Below are 22547 nucleotides of genomic sequence, written 5' to 3'. Positions count from 1 at the left end.
TCCTCCTGGGGGTTATAAATGCCTTGGAAATGACTGGAATTTAGCAAGATAGTGCTGGAAACCAGACATTTCTAATCTGAGTTTTAAAAATGAGCTGGTCATTTATGGGTGAGCAGCAGGATTATTCCCCCAGAGAGTCCCCATAACCATAGAATCCTAGAATCATGGAATGGTTTTGGTTGGAAGGAATTGTAAAGATCCCTGCCAGGGGCAGGGACATCTTCCACTAGACCACGTTGCTCAAAGCCTCATCCAACCTGGCCTTGGTAGGAGTCACCATGAAGGATTTATGGGGAGCATTTGTTGTGTGTGAAGTCATGTTGCTGCCACAACAGGGATGGCCCTGAAGCTGTGAGCTCATTTTGCCATTCAAAAGAGCAAATTGAAATGAACCAAGAGGCAGAACTTCAGCTACATCAACTGGCTTTCACCTGCATCTACATTTGATATACCCCATAAGCCTTATGTACTGTCTACTCCTTCAGACAATAGATTCATGTAACTATTTTACAACCAATATGGACAGAAGTTTGGAGAATTAAACATTTTTTTATTGACTGCAAAGTCATTATACAAGTCTATCACCTCAAATATGAACACGGTAAAAGAACTTGATATTCCTAAAGCAGACTATAAAAGCTTTATTGAATTCTATTTTGTAGTATGGGCTATAAATTGTTCAAGCTGCAGTGCTCATACCAATGTCGCTGACACATTGGGCTAACCTTGAAGATGCTCTATTTAATAAAGCAACTAACTCCGTGAGAGATCACTTTCAAGCACTTTATTATGGTTGTATTAAGATGTCCACAGCCAATTGCCTTTGCTTTTAGCATGGAGAAGGGAGATAAGCTCTGTTAGGGTTGGTAAGTGGCAAATCACAGAGCCTTTACTTCAGCGGGGAAATACACAACAAGGTATGAGGGGAAAGAGAGCACCACGTCCATCAGAGACTTTTGGTTTTTATTTTTGTCTGTTTGGGGCTCACCCCGTCTCACCGGACCTTAGCTCAGCACCCCACCGTCCCAGGACTCACCGAAGCGCTGAGGCGGCGGGGCTGAGGCGGCGGGGCCGAGGGCGGGGCCGAGGGCGGGGCCTCTCCACACCCCGCAGGCCCAATCCACCCCTGGCACCGCCCAGGAACCGGCTCTGCTGCCCAATGGCGATTCGGCGAGTGCGGGGCGGGACCATCTCCTCCCCGCTGATCCTCCTATTCCAGCGTGGTCTGTGGTCCTTCCATGGGGAGAATTATGGGACAAGAGATGTGCTGAGAGCGCGGCCCTGGGGCCCGGGTCGTGCTCCTCACGGCATGGCGGCTCCGCGCCGCTAGGCTCTGCCTGGCCTGCGGTGCCTCCCCCGCCATGCCGAGCAGCAGCGCCGCCGCGGCCTCCCGTGCCGCCGAGCTGCCGCGCCTCCCCCTCCACCCATTGCCACTGCTCCAGCAGCACATCTCCGGCCTCGGCTTCCGCGACCACAGTCTGCCCGCCGGAGGCAGCGGAGTGATGGGGGTGGCCCGGAAGCGGGTGGGCTTGGCGCCGCCGCCCGACTCCCTCGGGGAGCTGAGGCTTGGCGGAGCGGGGGAGACGGCGGTGAAGGGCGAGGGAGATGTAGAGCTGGAGGAAGAAGAGGACGAAGAGGACCACCTGGCCGCGCTGCTGCTGCTCTCCACGTCTTCCTCGCTCTCCCAGCCGCTCCCGCTGCTGCCGGCGTTGGGATCCGTCCTGCTCTCGCCCGCTCTTGATGAGCAGGAGGCAGCGGCGGGGACGCACAATCCTGAGGGCATGATGGCGGCAATGCTGTCCTACGCTTACGGCGTCGGCCTGAGTGGCGGCGGTGCGATGGGCCTCAGCGGCGAGCAGACGGCGCTGCTCCGCGGAAAGAGCGTCAACACCACCGAGTGCGTGCCCGTGCCCAGCTCTGAGCATGTGGCTGAGATCGTGGGCCGCCAGGGTGAGTGGAGGACTGGATGGGGTGTGGGGCGGCCTGGGCCTGCTGTCCTTCCCCGGGGTTCGTGGCAGGCCTCTCCCCGCACGCCCCTGGGGCGTACCCCTTCGGAGCCGGCTGCAGGAGCCCCTTGCCTCGGTAGTAGCTTTATGCCCCCTGGGGACGACCTCTCCCTCCCAGACACTGGCTTCTCCATGGGGGATAGAATGCTGGCACCAGGCCAGCCCTGCTTGAGAAGGCGAGAACAAGGACTGGATTAGCTCAGGCCTTCCATTTTTGTTCATCTGAGCTGTAAAATGCAGTGAATAGCCTGGCAACGTACAGGTAGGTGCTGGCATAGGCTTTACTCTTCAGTGACACTTTGCTCGTGGTATTTAGTGAGAAGCTGCCTTTCACTGTAGGAACTTAGTACTATGTTTTACAAAGATTTTTGAGTGAAGGGCTTTAATTTGCCTTGGAGAGCAAGGTATGGGCTGACACTGTTCCTACAGCTTTTCATGGTGCTCACCGATTACAAAGACCTGAGGAATCAACGAGATGGAGAAAGGAGCCACGTTTAGCCCTCCTCTGTGTGAAAGCCCTTGTCTTTCTGTTCGGGTTACGGTTTCCTGTTGGTTGCTGTTGCTACACTCGGTAGGTCTCTATTATGTCATTAGGATGAAGTCATATCAGTGATGTCACCTTCATTTTGTGCCTTTCATGTGGTCTTGTGGGAGCAGTGCTTGGAGGAGTTAGAAAAGATGTTTTGCACCAGCTTTCTAGTGGTGAACCTAATTTTAAAACCCCTTTTTATATATTGAGAGAAGCACTGAGCAGTGTCAAGTGTAGGTGTGGAAATGCAAACAATGAAGTTGCCACTCTCTCTTCCCTTTCTGTGTTATTTTTTATTGTTTTGAGGGTGGTGTGTCTCATTTGCTGATGAGCTCTGATAATGAGCAGTTATGCTGCCTGGTCTCTCTACCCCAGTGTGGCTTTGAATTGGTTTTTTTCTTTTGAATATGGAAGAAATTATAAGATTGGTCTAAACCAATGTGGTACTAAAGAAAGGCCTACTGAGCACCAATGCTTAGACGGACTTATTTTCTTTTTCTACATTTATTTTAGGTTTTTAGCAGTTAAGGGTGGGGTTTTTGCTGTATGTGTCAAAGGCGAATAGAAGGCTGTACAGCAGAAATTTGCCGGTAGCTTCCTCTGCTGCAGACAAGTCTGTTCTGTTCAAGCAGAAAATTTCTTTTCCAAGAAGTGGTGTTTCAATGTCTTAAGACTGTTCATGTGTCACTGGGGATGGTGGGCAGAGGAGAGGGGGATGGGTGGAAAACAGAACTGAAAACCGTGATTGCTACAGTCCTCTAAAGGAGAAATAGAAACTATTGGGCTTCAAGGACTGATTAGGCTGCCATGTTTATTCTCCATCAGATCAGGGTTGTTCTCTGTAGTATATTTTTCCATACTTTGAGTCACTTAAAGACAAGATAATGGGGTTAGCATAAAAATAGGATCATTGTTCCTGAGGGTTCATTTGCTGCTTCTGCTTTATGTTTCATCTGGTGTCACACTGTTTGGCTTGTCATAAAATATTTAGCCTTGATGGGGAGGGATTTTATAATACAAAGAATTAGGGCTACAAAAGAGGAAAGGAGCAGGAGTGGAGGGAGAGCTAAAAAATTTGTTACCAAATATACTTGCATGAAGCTTTGTGCAAGGAGGCCCTTCAAAATTCTCATTCATGGGAGACATGCTTAAAGACTGCCTTATGTAAATTGTATTAGTTCCACTAAATATTTGTCAAATGTCTTAAGACATACTAGTCCTTGCATCCCCTTTTATGGTCCAGAACTGTGCTGGCTCATTGCATGGGTTAGAGACTCTTGCTTTCTCATCCACTTGCTTTGCATGTGTCTGTGCCCTAGCCCACAAAGTGTTGTCAGCTGTAGTGCAGTTTGGTCTGCCTTGAGCAAGGCTGGTCAGAGCTGCATCCTTCACAGATCATTCTGCTCTCTGTAAAAATGAAGATGCATATTCTCTTCCTAGCAGACATCCTAACTAGCTGGTTATATTATCATACTTTCCACTAGACCAGGTTGTGCAAAGCCCCATCCAACCTGGCCTTGAACACTTCCAGGGATGGGGCATCCACAGCTGCTCTGGGCAACCTGTTCCAGTACCTCACCACTCTCACAGGAAAGAATTTCTTCCTAATATCTAATCTAAACCTACTCTCAGTTTGGATCTATTCCCCCTTGTTCTGTCACTACATGCTCTTGTAAATAGTCTCTTTCCATCTTTCTTGTAGGCTCCCTTCAGGTACTGGAAGGCCACGATTAGGTCACTGTCCTGGGGTGACTTTGTCATGTTGAATTGTATCCCCATTTGTCTGTTTAGCCCAGAAATAAGTTTTGTACCTTTAAGGCTGGATTTGAGAGTGAAGGAGGGGGAGGAGAAGCGGTGGAATGTCTGAGGCGGTTGTTTTCAAAACACAGAGATAGGAGTTCCATCTTCTCGTCCTCCTGGACTGTGTCACTGTGGTGGACAGCAGGAGAGAGCTCTCCTTTGCTTTTTGTTAGTTTCTGACTAACTGAAGCAGAGAAGTTCCCCAGAAAGTGGGTTTTTTTCCCCCTTTTTCCTGGAATTATTTGAACCTGCTCTGGACTGGGGACCCACGGGAGCACCAGGAGCTTGCACCTGTGGCCCACTGGGGCCTGGCCTGGGCAGCGGCATTTTCCAGCGCCGGAGGAACTGATATCAGACTGAGCCGAGCTACCACCAAAGGAGAGAGACTTTCTGAATTTGTCATCTCTTCAGAGCGACGAGAGGTTTTGTTGTTCGGTACTGTTTTTTCTTTTTTTTTTTTTTGTGCTGGGCAGTCCTGTGTCTGTTGAATAAACAGTTTTTTTTCCACTTCTCTCTGAGGAAATTTGTTCCTGAACCGGTTGGGGGAGGGGCTGCTTGGGTTTGCTTCCTGGGGGAGGGCCCCTTTGGCGGTCTTCTCCCAAATTTGCCCTAAACCAGGACAGTCACCCCAAAGCCTTCTCTTTTCCAGGCTCAACAATCCAAATTCTCTTAGCCTTTCCTCATAGGAGAGGCGCTTCATCCCTATAATCTTGGAGGCTTCCTCTGGACTCCAACAGGTCAATGTCCTTCCTGTGCTGGGGACTCCCGAGCTGTATGTAGCACTGCAGTTGGGATTTCATGAGAGTGGAGGAGAGGGACAGAATCACCTCTCTTGCCTTGCTGCCCACACTGCTTTTGATGCAGCTCAGGATACAATTGGCTTTCTGGGCTGTAAGTGCACATTGCCAGTTCATGTCCAGCCTCTCATCCACCACCACCACTAAGTCCTTCTTGGCAGGGCTGCTCTTGATCTCTTCATCCCCCAGCCTGGATTGCCCTGACCCAGGTGCAGGACCTTGCACTTGGTCCTGTTGAACCTCATGAGATTCCCACTGGCCCACTTCTTGAGCTTATCCAGGTCCCCCTGGATGGCATCCCATCCTTCAGGCATGTCAACAGCACCACTCAGCTTGGTGTCATTTGCAAATTTGCTGAGGGTGCAATCAATCCCTTTGTCTATGTCCTTAATGAAGATATTAAATAACACTGATCCCAATACAGACCCCTGAGGGACACCACTTTTCACTGATGTCCATTGGGACTCTGAGCTGTTGACCGCTACCTTCTGGATGCAACTGTCCAACCAATTTCTTATCCATCTAACAGTCTACTCATCAAATCCATCTCTCTCCAATTTAGAGAGAAGATGTTGTGTGGGACTGTGCACAGGCCTTACAGAAGTCCAGATAAATAACATCTGTAGCCCTGCCTTTGTTCACTGATGTAGTCACTCCATTATAGAAGGCCACTAAGTTGGTCAGGCAGGACTTGCCCTTGGTAAAGCCATGCTGGCTGTCCTGAATCACCTTCTTGTCCTTCATATGCTTTAGCAGAGCTTCTAGGAAGATCTGTTCCATGATCTTCCCAGGATTATCTTGAATGAATTCAAATAAGTTTTATGCCAGACTCCTCTGTACTGCAGTATTTTAATACCTAATTATGTAAGGGTGATGAGATTGAAATGCTACTTCTGATAGATTTCCACAAAGATTAAGTTTATATTCTTTCTGTTGCTGTCTGAGGTATAAAAAGAACCTGAAATGTCTGCAGCCTAAAAACATGAGATACCAGGAATGCTGAGTTTGATCTAGGCTTTGCTTGAGGCCTCACTACTGTGTCTGAGAGCATGTTTTTTGTAAGTCCTAACTGAACAAGTAATGATAACCAGAATTCCACAGTATTCTTTATCCGAATTTAATTTTCTGCACAGTGGAAGAGAATCTCTAGATACTTTAACAGACCAAAGGAGCTTCTGAGTCCTAAGCGAGCTGTAAAAAAGCAAAGACCTTACAGTGCACACATTTAACATTTTTTCAATTGTGTATGATTTTCAGAAATAAATAGAGCACTTAAGGCAGTGAAGTGGTGTTCCCACAGCCCTGCTCTAGGTTGCTGGATTCCAGATTAGAATCACAGAATGGTTTGGGTTAGAAGGGACCTTAAAGATCATTTAGTTCCAACCCTCCCCTGCCATGGGCAGGGGTGCCTTTCACTAGATCAGGTTGCTCAAGGTCCCATCCAACCTGGCTCTGAACACTTGCAGGGATGAGGCATCCACATCTCTGGACTATTTGTTCCAGTGCTTCATCACCATTTGAGTAAAGAATTTCTTCCTACCATCTCCTCTAAACCTGCCCTCTTTCAGTTTAAAATCATTGCCCCTTGTCCTGTCACTATCTGCTTGTATAAAGAGCCCCTCCCTCCTTTTTATAAACCCCCTTTAGGTACTGGAAGGCTGCAATGAGGTCTCTCCAAAGCCTTCTCCTCTCCATGCTGAACAATCCCATGTCTCAGCCTGTCTTCATAGGAGAGAGGTGCACCAATCCTCTGATCATCTTTGTGGCCACCTCTAGACCCACTCTAACAGGTCCGCATCTTTCTTGTGCTGAGGACCCCAGACTTGGACACGGTACTCCAGGTGGGGTCTCAGAAAGGCAGAGTAGAGGGGGAGAATCACCTCTCTCGACCTGCTGGGCATGTCTTTTGCTGAAGTCCAGGGTCTTGTGTGGGCATTTTTGCTGGTAGCTGTGCACAGATGTGGGATGCCACATCTATAGAAGGTGGGGAGTGCTTGAAATGTACCTTGTGCTTGATAGTTGAAACTATGTTGGAGGTTGCTGGATTACTGTGACAGTAGTTTGTTACAGTAATAAAGCAGGCAGGACTCAATTTCTTCATGCAGAAAAGCCAATTATTAATTCCCATAACTCATTTTTATAGTTTTCACAGACCTCGTGTTCAACTCCAGTTGGCTAGTAGTTTTCTTGCCACTCAATGCATTGGTCGTTAAATGGCCAGGGTGTGTCTGTCAAATCTCTCTATTTTTGGTTAGTTTACATATTTTGTTCACTAATTCTCATGGGACAGATTTCTTGTTTATGCAGGTGCAAACTTATTTTTCTTACCAGAATAGGTTGTTAACTGACCTTTTTATTCCTCTGATTCTTTCTTATGGGAAATTACTGGCTTAGCTGGTAATTTAGCAGAGCAAGGCCTGATTATATAAGGCCTTTCTTTTATAATTTCTTTACTTGTATGCAACAGTAGTTCAATGTGTTGCTGCTGGAAGCATTTATGTCACTGGAAAAGACTTAAGACTTTAATGAATAGTTAAGTGCTCCTTAAAAGTTACCTATTATTTCTGAAACCTGGCAGGTTTTTGTGCCTTTTTTTAAATGTTATTTTTAATAATCTTAAATGTTCTCAGCCTTTTCTTATTCCCCTTGCCCCGGCCCCCCCCCCCAACCCAAATGAAGTTGACAGACACTTGTTGAGGTAGTGCAAGAAAGATTTTTGTATCCTTTTATCCTTGTAAAGGCATGTGACTGGGAGCCAGGAAAACTAGATTCCATTCCTTGCAGTGTACAGGCTTCCTGTATGAATTTGAACTAGCTGTTGAATCCACGCTTTGCTAACTTGGCCAGTCATCATCCTGAGCAGAAAAGCTACTTCCTCTGCTGTCAGCAGCTGAAAATCCTGCGCGCACAAAGTTGCATTGGTTTAAAAAAACATCAAGTTAGAGAAAGTGCTCTTGAGAAGTGGTAGCAAGAAAGCTGTGTTGCTGATGTGACCTTGTTTGCATGAGAAAAGCTGGAATTAAATAAGCATCTATCCAGACTTAAAAGGCTTTTGGAGGTCTAACTCAGAAGGTTTTGTTTTAATCTCTAAATCATGTGAAGGACTTGTGAAAGTCTGCTGTGGATCACCTGAAGACTGTTTTCCCTATGTTAAGTTGGTGATGCTAAGTCTTCGGTGCCTCCTGCACTTTGCACTTGAAGTAAGACACATTTAAACATGAAAATCTCTTTTGAATACTGCAAAAAGAGGGGTAGTGTCTAAAGACAAACAGAAAACCTGAAAGATGCTGGAAGGGACAAAGTCGGTCCTGTAGAGATGCTGCATCCCTGTCTTCAGATAGTAATTGCTGGAATATATTTAATACATTCCAGTGTTTTGACTATCCAAGTAATGTGATTTTTCCAAGTGTTTATATCCTCGTTAAAACTGACAATAGTGGATTTTCTCCCTAAAACATCACTAGAGTTGGGAGCTGCTTAACTCTAAAGCAACACTTTAATGCAGATTTGATGATCCTGGACTCTTTTTTGTTCTTTGTTTTTTAAATGTGGGCTCTTGAGCAAAATATTACTTTGCTTAAAATAATCCTGCAAATTGAAACAGAAACATAATTCTGATAAGTTGGTAGCTGATAACTATCTAACATAGCTGAACAGCCAAATAAAAGCAATAGCTATCACTCTTAGGTAGTGGAAAACTGCTAAAACAATCCTAGAGCTAAATATATTATAATAAAATATAATAATAGTAATATAATCCTAGAGCTTATGTTAGGATATCTATGTACTGTATTTAGCTATGGGAGAATTAATTATAGTCCTTTCAAAAAATACTGAATATCTGGTTTTATCTCTCAGTGTGTTGTGGTAATAGTATTACTGAATTACTGACAGTACTTACATAGCCTTGACTGGTTATTAATTACCCGTAAGGAGTAGTTAGCATAAGCATAGCTAACTAACCTGAATTGCATGTTTGTTGTTTTTTGTTTTCTGTTTTGTTTTTTTTTAACTGGATTCTTAAGATTTCTACTTTAATGGATAGATAAATTTAATTTGTATCAGAGAAGTTGTCATGTATCTCGGTGTCAACTGATTGCCACAGACAAAGACCACAGGTTCAACTAATTTAAGTGAAAAAGGCAATTACACTTCAGATTATTTTTTTGCATCTTCTATAACAAGCTGGTAATTAAATGCGATATTAAATGGCTTGTTCTAAAGACTGAAATAAAATTTGAGCTATTTGTTGAAAAGCTATTTTTCTAGGTAGTTGAAGTCTTGTCATTTTTAGAGTCTGGAACTCCAGGATCTGAAACATGTGAGCATACTGTGGCCTGACAGAGTCTGAAATTACTGCTGAATTTTCAGTGGCCTATTGCTCTGATACCGTGTAACAAATGTGATTTCAGTTATGTTATTTGTCATTTGTGCTATGCAAAGATCTAACTCAAGTTGCGAAGTGTGTTAGAAAGGTGCAGGTTTTCCAGCTGGGATTGTAAATCCTTGCTCATAAATGCTGTTCTTGTCTGGCTTCTTGGATGGGAAGGACACCAATCACAGTGCACACTCAGGAGACTGTGTAGTGTGCCAGAAATTCTGTAGATTTTAATGTGTGAATGCACCATAAGATATTTTTTTTAAGGAAGCTGAAATTAAAAATCTTGGAAGGTAAAATACAAATTTCTAATTGTCTGGTCCTTTTGTTTTTCTTGTAAAATTGCTGTGTCATAAAAGAGTATGATTTTCTTTTTTATGTTTATAACATACACATAGAAAAGAAATCCTGATTAATGTGCTTCTGAACTGCACTGGATTAACCTGTCTGGCATGAGAAAACTGATGAATTCTTTTAATCTGTTAGTTAAGTCAGCAGATGATGTGTGTTTCCCTGTCTCAGCCCTTGTTACCCTCTCTTCTAGTATACTGTGGTCTGAATTTCTGGAAAATAAACTTTGTTCTAAACAGTGTTGGATATCTCAAAGATCTTAAATTTTCTTTTGCTGCAATGCTTCTATCCCACAGGGCCAATTTCTCATTGCAGGCAAAAAAATTTAGCAGGGATAAGGTTGCAAACTTTGTCTAACAAAAAATGTTGCTGAGCACTAGTACACTTTTATTTAATCAAAAGAAAAGGCCAAAGAGCTCTAAATTAAGCATTTGTTTCCAATTTCAGTTACTCCTTAATGTCTTCATTTTCTCTTTCATGTATTCCTTTAAAAGCATGAGATTTTGTCAGAGATCCCTGTTTTCTTCACTGGTGTGGGTCATTACTTCTGAGGTCTGCATCACGTTCTCTGTTTCTCTTTTGAACAAAGAATCTGTTACTTTTTACCTTCTAGATCATTTTGCCTTTGACAGTATACTGTGGGATTTTGTCTATAAAAACACAGGTTTAGTGGCATTTTTGAATCAAGGTTTTGGTGTAGGTGAAGATTTGCATAGTCTTTTGCAACCTTCCTTTATTGACCCTCTACCACATGGCATGAATAGTGTTTCTTTTTAATATCATCATGCAGGTCAGCTTTCCCAATGCTGTTTCTCACATAAATCTGTTTCATTCACTAGATCAGTGTTCCTAATCAAAATAACTTTTTTTTCCCCTGTAGTTATTTGTTGGATGTACTCCCTCTTTTATAACTATTGCTTTTCTGCTATTGTACCTTCCTAATTTGGCTCAACAGCTGCTACCTTAGTCCTGGTGCTACAGCAGTGCAAGTAATTAATAATACAAGTTGCTGCCCTCTGGCTTTTTTGTTCCATGGAACTTGTTTAGAGGTGCCATCTGTTTTGGGAATTGGAGTATTCTTCTGCCTGTGAGATTGCTGATTTGGTAGTGTCCTGGACTGACATATAGAAGGAAACTGTGTAGGCTGACTACTTCATTCTGACCTAGACCGACTGATATCTATCTATATATATATATATCAATTGATAAATTAATACATGCCTAAGAAATCTTTAATATTTTCTACATGGTTCTTGAACCAGGGCTCCTTTTTTTTTAGAAGAGAGAAATATCCCTGAGAGCTTTTGAATAGCCTTTTCTTGGAAAGCTTTCTCAACATCATCAGAGACTCTTAAAACTGCCCTCTTTTCCCCTATCTTAGCTTGGCACCAATAGGGTCAAACAAAGTCCTGCTTCCTTTGATCTGGCACAGCCAAGTGGTCGACCTCAATTCCTTGGCTCTTGGTTAAAGTACTTGAGATCTCCAGACTCCTCTGTCCTGGTACCTAAACAAAGCCTGTGTGGTTGCAGCACCTGGTGCACTTGAGCTTGAAGCACTGGTCTGGAAAGTATCTCGCCTAAAAACACTTCTACAGCTCCAGCTGGATAATGACAAGTAGGAAAGTCATGTATCATCTTCGCTTTGTATTTTTTTTACATGTACTAATGCTAAGTAAGTGGTCAGTTGCTCCTCAGAAATGGATGTGATGGAATTATAATGGGAGCAGTCTTGGTCGCTATATATAACATAGAATCATAGAATATCCTGAGTTAAAAGTGACCCACAAGGATCATCAAAGTCCAACTCCTGGACCTGCATGGGTGTGCTGGTTTTGCATTAATTGGCACTTAGAAGAGGGCATCCTCGGAAGTTTTCTCCCTGAGAACTTCCTCTGTGATTTGATAGGACCAGTCGGAGGCTGGTTTGGTTGTTGACAGCCTGGGAAACCAATTGGAGGATTTGGTCTGCCTCTGTAAATTCACATTTTGAAGCTAGCAAACCCCGGGAATGGCCCTTTTCTCTTCTGGCAAGAGTGGAGGTAACAGAGCCCGGGCCTGGCTCCACTGCGTGGCCTGCGAGCCTGGCAGGGGGCAGGGCCGGGCCCTTCTGTCTGGGAAAGCTGGCATGTCCCAGCGGGGAGGAGTGGTGATCGGCAGTGGATGCCAGCTGGGCCTAGGGAGGCTGATTGAGGTCCCAGCCGTCCCCCCTCTCCCCTTTCCAGAGCGGCCGCTGCCATTTGTGGCTCAGGCCAGCCCCTCCCAGGGTGGCCTGAGTGTGTCCTGAGATCCTGGCACAGCTCCAGCATGGCCTGGCTGCAGCCTCTGCATTCCCCATGTGAGATCATAACTCTTTCAATGCTCAGATAAAACTTACTGACCTTCAATCCTCCCTTGAGTGAGAGGGAAAAAGAAGAGAGAAGCCACCAAGGTCAGTGAAGCAGGAGTCAGGTTCCAGATAGAAGGAGAATGAGGAGATGCCGTGAATTTAGGCTGAAAATCCTTTTGTAAGCTATGGGATGGACTATAATTCACTAAAGATTCCTATAAACCTTGGAGAAAGATATGGGGGGGAGTGTTCAACTTGTAGCTCATGAGCAAAGGCACCTATGTTGAAGACCCTTTGCCCCAAGGGAAGAACATCTCTGTTCCTAGAGATGAAGTGTTGTGGTTGAGGTAGTTGTTGAGATGGATGCAGGCAAAGAAGCAGGAAGGGCCTTTGCAGGTGTTTCACAGAGATGTTTATTTCAGCCACGAGTGTGCACAGTCCAAGGTTCAGAGGCAAAGGCAAAGGGCTGGTCTGAAGGTCCAGGTTAACTACATGGGGGTTTTGAGGTGGGGGAAGACGTATTAGGGACCAATTACCAGGGGGCATGGGGGTGACACAGGGGTGAGGTTAGGGCATGAGGGCCAACAGGGAAACAGGGTGGGAGTGACCGAAAGGCTGACGGACAGGGAAAGGGCAGGGGGCTGACCCAAGGAACAGAACAGGGGTTGTCTTGGCCTGATAGAACAGGATTTGTTATCAAGAGGAGACAGCTGAGAGAGGGCTCTTGTATTCCCTAACTAGGGAGTGCCTTTCAGGGTCTCCACAATGAAGCATGAACAGAGATGAAGAGAACCTTCGCTTTTGAACAGTTCATCCTTAAAAGTAAATACCTCATGATTTTAACATGGCCCATAAGCACAGCTCTGGGAAGACTGTGGAGATGGGAGGAGTTTCACGATTGCAGATTCCCCGGGTGGCTGCTATTCGTGAAAAGTGAGGCTGAGAGAACTGCTTTTTTCCCTCTTGTGGAGAAGTCCCTATAGCCTGACAAGGGGAGACTCCTCTCCCTAGAGTGAACTGAGAAGGACTATTCTTAAGTTGGTGACTTACTGAAGTGTTTCTGTATGTTGTTGTTGAGAAGGAGAAGAGGGTGTGGGAGAGGGGAGGATGGGTGGTCTGGAGGTTTTATTCTGAATTCTATTATTCATTTATGTTGTTAATAAAAGTTTTCATTACACCCTTTAAGTTTTAAACCTGCCTTGCTTTTGCTCCTAATCCTTTCTCGCAGTAGGAAATGAGTATATTGAAATCGGTGAATCTAAACCACTACAATGGGACAACCCCAAAAATCACACCATGTGCCTGAGAGTATTGTCAAAACACTTCCTGAATTCTGTCAAGCTTGGTGCTGTGACCACTTCCCTGGGGAGCCTGTTCCAGTGCCCAGCCACCCTCTGGGTGAAGAACCTTATCTTAATATCCAACCTAAACCTCCCAACACAATGTTAGGCCATTCCCTTGGGTCCTGCCACTGGTCAGCAGAATGAAGAGATTTGTGCCTGCCACTCCACTTCCCCAGAAGTTGTAGACTGTGATGAGGTCTCCCCTCAGTCTCTTCTAGGCTGAACAAGTCAAGTGACCTCAACTGCTCCTTGTATAGCTTCCCCTCCAGATTCTTCACCATCTTTGTTGCCCTCCTTTGGATACTCTCTAATGGCTTTCTAGCTTTCTTATACTGAGGTGCCCAAAACTGCACAAAACTTAAGGTGAGTCTGTAGTGGGTTGACCTTGGCTGGACACCAGGTGCCCACCAAGCCGCTCTATCACTCCCCCTTCCCAGCTGGGCAAGGGAGAGAAAATAAGATGGAAAATGACTTGTAGGTTGAGATAAGGCAGTTTACTAAAGCAAAAGTGAAAGCTTGTGTGTGCACAAGCAAAGAGGAATAATTTTTTTTTTATTTTCTACTTCCCATCAGCAAGTGATGTCTGGACACTTACTGGGAAGTGGGGCTTCAGCAAGTGTAGCAGGTATTCCAGGAGGCAAACATTGTAAGTAAGTAATGCCCCACTTCCTCCTCCTTTTCTTAGCTTTTATATCCCTTATGGAATATCCCTTTGGTTAATTTGGGTCAGCTGGCCTAGTTGTGTCCCCTCCCAGGATCTTGCCCACTCCCAGTCCCTAATGAGAGGAATGTTGAGAGATAGCACTGATGCTGTGCCAGAGCTGCTCAGCAGTAGCCAAAACACTGGTGTGTTATCCACATCTTTCTAGCTACCAATGCAAAGCATAGTACTGTGAGGGCTGCTTTGGGGAAATGAACTTTGGTTCAGCCAGACCGAATACAGAGCCATCTTGATACGTTCCACAGGCAGGCACAGGGGTTTGGTAAGTGCATGTCCTGGTTTGGGACAGATTTGGGAGGGAACTTCCTGAAGGGGTCTCCTCTAGAAAACAAATTCAAGCAGCTCCTCCCCCAACCAGTTTGGGAGGTAAACTTCCTTTGAGAAAAGTGGAAAAAACTGTTTATTTAACAAGCAAAGTACTCACAAACATAAAAAAAATGAATAATATTAAGCAATGGACCCTCCCATTGTTCTGAAGAGATGGCAAATTCAGAGAGTCCTTCTTGTGGAGTGTAGCTCGGCTTGCTCAGTCTCCTATCAGTCCCTCCTGCGCTGGAAAATGCCACGTCCTGGGCCCCGGTGGGCCACAGGTGTGAGCTCCCAGTGTTTTTCTGGGTTTTTGATCCAGAGCAGGGCTGATCAGTTCCAAGAAAAAGAAAAGCCACAGTCCGGGGAACTTCTCTGCCTCAACTGTCTAAAAAAACAAACTAAAAGCAAAGGAGAGCTCTCTTCCGCTGTCTATGCTGCAGATAACACAGTCCATGAGAAGGAAATGCGGGGGAGGAAGTGCAGGTTCTGCAGACAAATGGTATGCTTCTCCCCCCCTTCACTCTCGGATCTAGTTTTAAAGGCATAGAACTCAATATCCAGATTTAAAAAATACATGATTTCAGATACAAGCATCATAAAGTCACCCTAGGACACTGCAGTGTAACTAAAAGCTTGTGATTGCAGGGGTGAGTTGTTGATGGGTCAGGAGGCAAGGAAAAATATCTTTAGTATAAAATGCTCCAATTTTTTTATTATTATATAGTGAAAGGTTCGGGAGTTAAGGGCAGGGAAAGATCACTCACAGATAGCCATCACTGGCAAAACAGACTCAACTTGGGGATATTAATTGAATTTATTACTAACAAAATCAGAGCAGGATAATGAGAAGTAAAATAACACCTTAAAAACACCTTCCCACCCCTCCCTCCTTCCTGGGCTCTTACCTCCTCCCACAGCATTGCAGGGAGACAGGGAATGGGGGTTACAGTCAGTTCATCGTGTCACCAAAAATGTCAGGTGTGGTAGTTTCAGTTGAACCAGGCAGAAACACCAATTAAGTGTAGTTGTTTTGGTTCGCCAATCTGAGTTTCCTGGGCAATGCACCAAGTAATGTACTGGGTCTAGTGCTGGCCAAATGCCAGTGCACCCACTAGAATTATTTACTCATTTTCTACTGTGAGACAAGGATTAGGAGGAGAGCAAAGCAGGCTCAAAACTTTAAAGGGTATAAAGAAAACTTTATTAACAGAACTAAAAGAAAAAATAGTAAAAAAAGGAATAAACCTTCAGAACACTTCTCCTCCCCCAACTCTTTTTTTTTCCCTACTGACAATGTAAAGAGACAAATTTGGTATTTTCAGTCAGTTTGCCACTTTTAAAAAAATCTTTCTTCAGTTCACTTAGAGAGAGGAGTCTACTGCCATCCCATGGAGACTTTTCCACAAGAAACAGTTCTCTTGTGGTTTTAATTTTCACGAATAGCAACTGCCCGGAAATCTGCAATTGCAGTCCCTCCCATGGTTTGATAGTCTTCCCACAACTACCACCATGGGTCATCTCAGCTTATTGGGGCGCAATTTTAAGGATGAGCTGTTCTAGTATAGAAACAAAAGTTTTCTTCTTTTATCTCTGGGAACAGAGGTTTTCTTCTCCCATCCCTGGGGTCAGGTTTCTCTCATCTCTCTCTGTTAAAGCTTCTCATTAGATTACAGCTGCTTCAACATCTGCTTGCTTCAACACTGGTGCTTCTGCTCACAGCTATGGCTAGAACACTGCATCCCCCCAATGCACTCCATGAGTTACAGGGGAAAGAGTCTGATGTATCAATTGATACATCAGATGTATCTTTACCATAGCCTTACAAGAGAATTTCAGCCCAAGACTAAGGCATATCCTCATTCTCCTCCCATCTGGGATTTGACTCCTTCTTCACTGACCTCAGTGTCTCCATGTTGTTTTCCCTACATGTCTTCACCGTTTCCTTTTTCTCTCACTTGAGAGAGGATTGATGTCTGCAAGTTTCATCTGTGCACTGAAAGAGTTAATAGCTCGCCCGGGCCTGCATATGGTCATGTGACCTCTGCGGGGTGGCAGCTGCTCTGGCTGCATGGCTGTTTTCAGGCCCCTGCAGCATTCAGTTTCAGCTGCGGGGCTGCTTTCTGTGCGGCAGAGTGGGGCCGCCTCTCTTCTCAGTCGCACGATTTTCCGCGGTGCCAGCTGGATGGCTCAGCAGCTCACGGCTAGAGTGGGGCCCGGCTCGGCTCCACCCGAAGCCGAGCAGAGCCGGCCTGGCCCGCCAGCCATGGTTGGAACTCAGCGGTGGCAGAATCTCAGGTGTGCCACGCCGCGGGCTGAGCTGGCCGGGCTGTGCGGCTGTATGCATTGCTTTATTCTTGCCAGGGTCCATAGTGGATAACTTCAGCCATATACACCACATTCAGAACTTTTCACTTATTTATACATTTTTAGCAAACAAAGAAATTAATGTTTTTTGGTTCTAAATTGCATAATTCTCTTCATTAATTAGTATTCTGTCTCCTGGTTATTGATTTCTTGCTTCTCGTGCTAATTAGTCCACATGTTTTACTCTTTTTATTATTTTTTTTCTCAGACAGGGAGTCTCTAGCACTCAGGGTGAAATGTCGTTGTTAGTCTCTTCTTTATCTTCTGGTTACTGTAACATGTCCTTGAAAGACTATAAATTCTGTATTCCAGGTGTCCAGCCTTTAACTCCCTCAGGCTTTGTTCACTGAAACTTATCAGGGTTAGTTTAGCAAAACTTAAAAGTTTCGGTGATCTAATAATCACACTTTAACAATAAGAGTCTTTGAAAAGAAAGTTAGCTATGTGCTGGCTAGAGTGGAAAACTACACTGCTTAACTTCTTATGATTAATTAAAACAATTTAAAAGTTAATTAAAGCCATTAATTAGAAAAAATAATTAGGAAAGTTATATAATTTCCAACAATCACATGTTCCTGCTGCTGCTCAGGGAGACGAGTCCTTCCCCTTTTCCAGCATGGGGTCCCTTCCACGGGAGACAGTCCTTCATGAACTTCTCTAATATAAGTCCATCCCACAAGCAGCAGTTCTCAATGAACTGTTCCAATGCGGCTCCGTTTTCACGGGGTGCAGTCCTTCAGGCACAACCTGCTCTAGTGTTGGTCCCCCACAGGGTTACAAGTGTTACCAGGAAACCTGCTCTAGTGTGGACTCCTCTCTCCACAGGTCCCTGCCAGGATCCTGTTCCAGTGCGGGCTTCCTACAGGGTCACAGCCTTTTTTTGAGCATCTACCTGCTGCCATGTGGGTCCATCTTGGAGTTGGCTGGCATTGGTTCTGTCTGACATAGGGGAAGTTTCTGGCAGCTTTTTACAGAAGCCACCCCTGCAGTCCCCTGGCTACCAAAACCTGGCCATGCAAACTCAGTACAGTGTAGATCTTATGCAAGTATAGAGAAATTACTATCTTCATCTTCCTTAAATCAGCTAATTATATTCAACAGCCAGTTTAAAAAAATAAAATTGTCAAGAGTTAAAATTTTCTACTCCATTAATTAAAACAAAGTGTGAGATGAAATTAATTGATCTTAGTTGAAAGGTGATAATAACTAGTCAGTCTATCAACTGACTATACAACAGGTAGTATTTAAAATGGCTTTAATAACATAGTGAAATGCCACAAATGTTCTGGTTTTAATTTTCTTGTTGTCCTTGTTCTCCAAGAAGGAGACACAACTCTCCCTTGTGTTCCCAATCAAGGTCTATCTTCGACACCCCTATCTTTGCAGCCTGATCTACCTGCTGATTGTTTTGCTGCTCTTCATTAGCCCTACTTCTGGGAACATGGGCATCTACATGGCGAACCTTCACAGGTAGTTTCTCTAACCGGGTAGCGATGTCTTTCCAATCTTCGGCAGCCCAAATTGGTTTTCCTCTACGCTGCCAGTTAGCCTCTTTCCATCTCTCCAACCATCCCCACAGAGCATTGGCTACCATCCATGAATTGGTATAAAGGTAAAGCTTTGGCCACTTTTCTCTTTCTGCAATGTCTAGGGCCAGTTGAACTGCTTTGAGTTCAGCAAGTTGACTGGATCCACCCTCTTCTTCAGTGGCCTCTGCTACCCGTCGTGTGGGGCTCCATACAGCTGCTTTCCACCTCCGATTCATCCCCACAATGCAACAGGAACCGTCGGTGAATAGAGCATAGCGTGTTTCCTCTGCTGGCAGTTGGTTAGATGGTGGAGCTTCTTCAGCCCGTGTCACTGGTTCTTGTTCCTCATCTGTGACACCAAAACTTTCACCTTCAGGCCAATTTGTAATTACTTCCAAAATCCCAGGGCGATCCAGTTTTCCAATCCGGGCGTGCTGTGTAATGAGGGCAATCCACTTGCTCCATGTAGCACTGGTGGCATGGTGGGTGGAGGGAACCTTTCCTCTGAACATCTACCCCAGCACCAGTAATCGGGGTGCCAGAAGAAGTTGTGCTTCTGTGCCAATCACCTCTGAGGCCGCTTGGACTCCTTCATAGGCGGCCAAGATTTCCTTCTCTGTTGGGGTGTAGTTAGCTTCAGACCCTCTGTAGATCCGACTCCAAAATCCTAATGGTCGGCCTCGAGTCTCACCGGGCACCTTCTGCCACAGGCTCCAGGACAGACCATGGTTCCCGGCTGCAGAGTAGAGCACGTTCTTCACATCTGGTCCCGTCCTGACTGGGCCAAGGGCTACTGCATGAGCAATTTCCTGCTTTATCTGGGCAAAAGCTTGTTGCTGCTCAGGGCCCCAATGGAAATTGTTCTTCTTGTGGGTAACCAGGTAAAGAGGGCTCACGATCTGACTGTACTCAGGAATGTGCATCCTCCAAAAACCTATGGCGCCTAAGAAAGTTTCTGTCTCCTTCTTGTTGGTTGGTGGGGACATAGCTGTGATTTTGTTGATGACATCAGTAGGAATCTGACGCCGTCCATCTTGCCACTTCACTCCCAGGAACTGGATCTCTCGAGCAAGTCCCTTAACTTTACTCTTCTTGATGGCGAAGCCGGCTTCCAGGAGGATTCGGATGATTCTCTCTCCTTTCTCCAACGCGTCTGCTGCTGTGTTCCCCCACACAATGATATCATCAATATATTGTAAATGTTCTGGAGCTCCACCCTTTTCTAGTGTAGTCTGGATCAGTCCATGGCAGATGGTAGGACTGTGCTTCCACCCCTGGGGCAATCGATTCCAGGTGTACTGCACTCCCCTCCATGTGAAAGCAAACTGAGGCCTGCATTCTGCTGCCAGAGGAATGGAGAAAAATGCATTGGCGATATTGATAGTGGCATACCACTTTGCTGCCTTGGACTCCAGCTGGTACTGGAGTTCCAGCATGTCCGGCACAGCAGCACTCAGTGGTGGAGTCGCTTCATTCAATGCACGATAGTCCACAGTTAATCTCCATTCTCCTTCAGATTTACGCACAGGCCAGATGGGGCTGTTGAAGGGTGAGTGGGTTTTGCTGACCACCCCTTGGCTCTCCAGCTCTTGAATCATCTTATGGATGGGATCCACAGCATCTCGAGTTGTTCTGTATTGTCGGCGATGCACTGTGGAAGTGGCAATTGGTACCTTTTGCTCTTCTCCCTTCAGAAGTCCTACTGTATTTGGATTCTCAGACAGTCCAGGCAAGGTGTTCAATTGCTGGATGCCCTCTGTCACCACAGCTGCTATCCCAAATGCCCACCTGAATCCTTTTGGGTCTTTAAAATACCCCCTTCAGAGGTAATCTATGCCCAAAATGCATGGGGCCTCTGGGCCAGTCACAATAGGATGTTTTTTCCATTCATGTCCAGTCAAGCTCACATCAGCTTCCACCAAGGTAAAGTCCTGTGATCCACCTGTCACACCAGCAATAGAGACAGATTCTGCCCCCACATATCTTGATGGGACTAATGTGAATTGTGCACCAATATCAACCAAAGCTTTATACTTTTGTGGTTCCGATGTGCCAGGCCAACTAATCCACACAGTCCAGAAAACACGATTTTCCCTCGCCTCTCCCTGGCTAGAGGCAGGGCCCCTCTAAGTCTGGTTATCCTTCTTTCCTTGGGCATATGTCTTAGAGGTTCCTTCAAGGGGATCAGACATATCATCATCATCATCATACTTGGCAGCTTGGCTACGGGCAACTGGAGCTGCTCTCCTTTTGGTTGAACTTCCTCTTTGAGTCTTGCCTTCCTTCAATTCACGCACCCGTTGTGCCAGAGCAGCAGTAGATTTTCCATCCCATATCCTCATGTTTTCTCCGCAATCACACAGGAAGAACCACAGCTCAGCTCGTGGGGTGTACCTTCTCTCCCCATCAGGGGAACGTCTGCGTTGGATACCAGGGCCTCTAATTTGTACTGCTGAGATTTGGAGAAGGTCCTCTTTAATCTCCTCCCCGAGTCTTTTATGATTCTCCTCTCTCTTGTCTTCTAATTTCTGCAGACGTGTTTCCACAGCTGCTATCCTGGCATGTGTTGGGCCATGCACGGCATCTGCATATGCTCGGAGCTTCTTCGCCATATCGAGCACGGTCTTATCCCTCTCATCCTGCTTCATTATTGCTAAAGCAGAAGCATATTCATGGGGCCCAAGCCGTGCAAGTTTTCGCCACATAACAGATGTACACGGTACCAAGTCCGGATTCCTAGTTGTTAGGTCATCTGAGAAGATAATCTCTGCCACTGCCATTTCTCTCAGGCGTTGGATCCCTTGTTCTATTGTCTTCCACTGGGTCTGCTGCATATAAAGATCGTCTGCACACAGGTATCTTTGTGCTACACTGTCCAGGACCCATGCCCAGAGGCTGTGAGGGTTAGGCCTCCTCATCATTCCTTGGTCGATGGCAGGATCATGTGACAGGGATCCCAAATGCCTGGCTTCAGTGCCGTCCAGATTTGTAGCCTTGCCTGCAGCATCCCAAAGACGGACCAACCAACTAATTATAGACTCATCAGGTCGTCGGGTGTAATCCTTTCTTAGGCCACGGAGGTCCTTTAGGGAAAAGGACTCAATATTGGCCTCTGATCTTGTACCAGTTGCTTTGACTCCTGGTTTTAGGTCAGGAGGCATTGAGGGTCCTTCTCCTGCATCATCATCATCATCATCATCCACTGGTCGATCAGTCTTCTCTGTGCACTTTCCACTTCTCGTGCTGGTAGCAACAGCCATTGGTTGAGGCTTACTGACAGGTTTAGCTGCTGGCTTAGGCTCACTGTCAGGTGTAGTTGCTGGCCTCGAGCCTGGGGTGTTGGCTGCAGCCTGAGTGACTGGGATAGTGGCTGATTTATCTGCCTGTCCCCCTTCCTCTCTGCTGCCCTACAGTATCTAGCAGGGTACGGTAAGCATATGCCAGGGCCCAGCTCACTGCAATGATCTTCTTCTCCTTAGAATTATCATGGCACTTCTCTTTCAGGTACTTTGCCACCTCAGCTGGGTTCTGAATTTGTTCACATGGAAAATCCCAGGCTGTAGGGTCAGAAAATTCCTTTAAGATTTGGCCCATATCCTCCCATTTCCCACACCACTCAGGATTTCTCACGCCTGGCTCTACTCTGGGGTCAGGGGTCTCAGCCCCTCTAGAAATCTCAGCTCTCATTCTAGAGAAACTGCAAACTGTATAAAGCTTACCATATTAAACACCAGAAAGATGGTCTCTTTAACATTCAGGGGAAACTGAACATTCTCTAATAAGGATGTAACAAATTCAGAGGAGAAGAAGGAAAACAAAGGCTGAAAAGCCTCATCCCCTGCTTCTCCTCTAACAAACTGAGTGCACAACCATAACCAAGAACCATACATTCCTGGAACAGACTCCAGCACCTTTATAAATCTCCTGCAGGCCATTAAAACCAAGCCCAGCCCGATGGATATTCTGGTCAATGCCCCTCTGCTACAGAAACTACGTATTAGGGACAATACCGGAGCTATTTCTGGATAAGAAAATAAACCTAGGGACCACAGAGGTATTAAGACCTCAAAAAACCCTAGGGACCAGAAACACAT

At 45.6% G+C, this 22547-nt stretch overlaps 1 protein-coding gene across 1 annotated transcript in view; it reads left to right on the top strand.

The window, feature by feature from the left end:
• The first annotated feature begins 1208 nt into the window (after positions 1–1208).
• The window catches only part of LOC148220144 (RNA-binding E3 ubiquitin-protein ligase MEX3C-like), a 37042-nt gene continuing 15703 nt past the window's right edge, over positions 1209–22547 (top strand). Inside the window, exon 1 of the mRNA XM_088155700.1 lies at positions 1209–1950. Coding sequence (XP_088011826.1) covers positions 1362–1950 — 589 coding nt within the window. The 5' untranslated portion in view covers positions 1209–1361. The remainder of the gene's footprint in view (positions 1951–22547) is intronic.

The sequence above is a fragment of the Sturnus vulgaris genome, chromosome W, assembly GCF_052056855.1.
Source record: "Sturnus vulgaris isolate bStuVul1 chromosome W, bStuVul1.hap1, whole genome shotgun sequence".
In the NCBI taxonomy this organism is placed as follows: Eukaryota; Metazoa; Chordata; class Aves; order Passeriformes; family Sturnidae; genus Sturnus; species Sturnus vulgaris.
The sequence above is the reverse complement of the archived record's forward strand: the minus strand, read 5'-3'. Positions and strand labels throughout refer to the sequence as shown.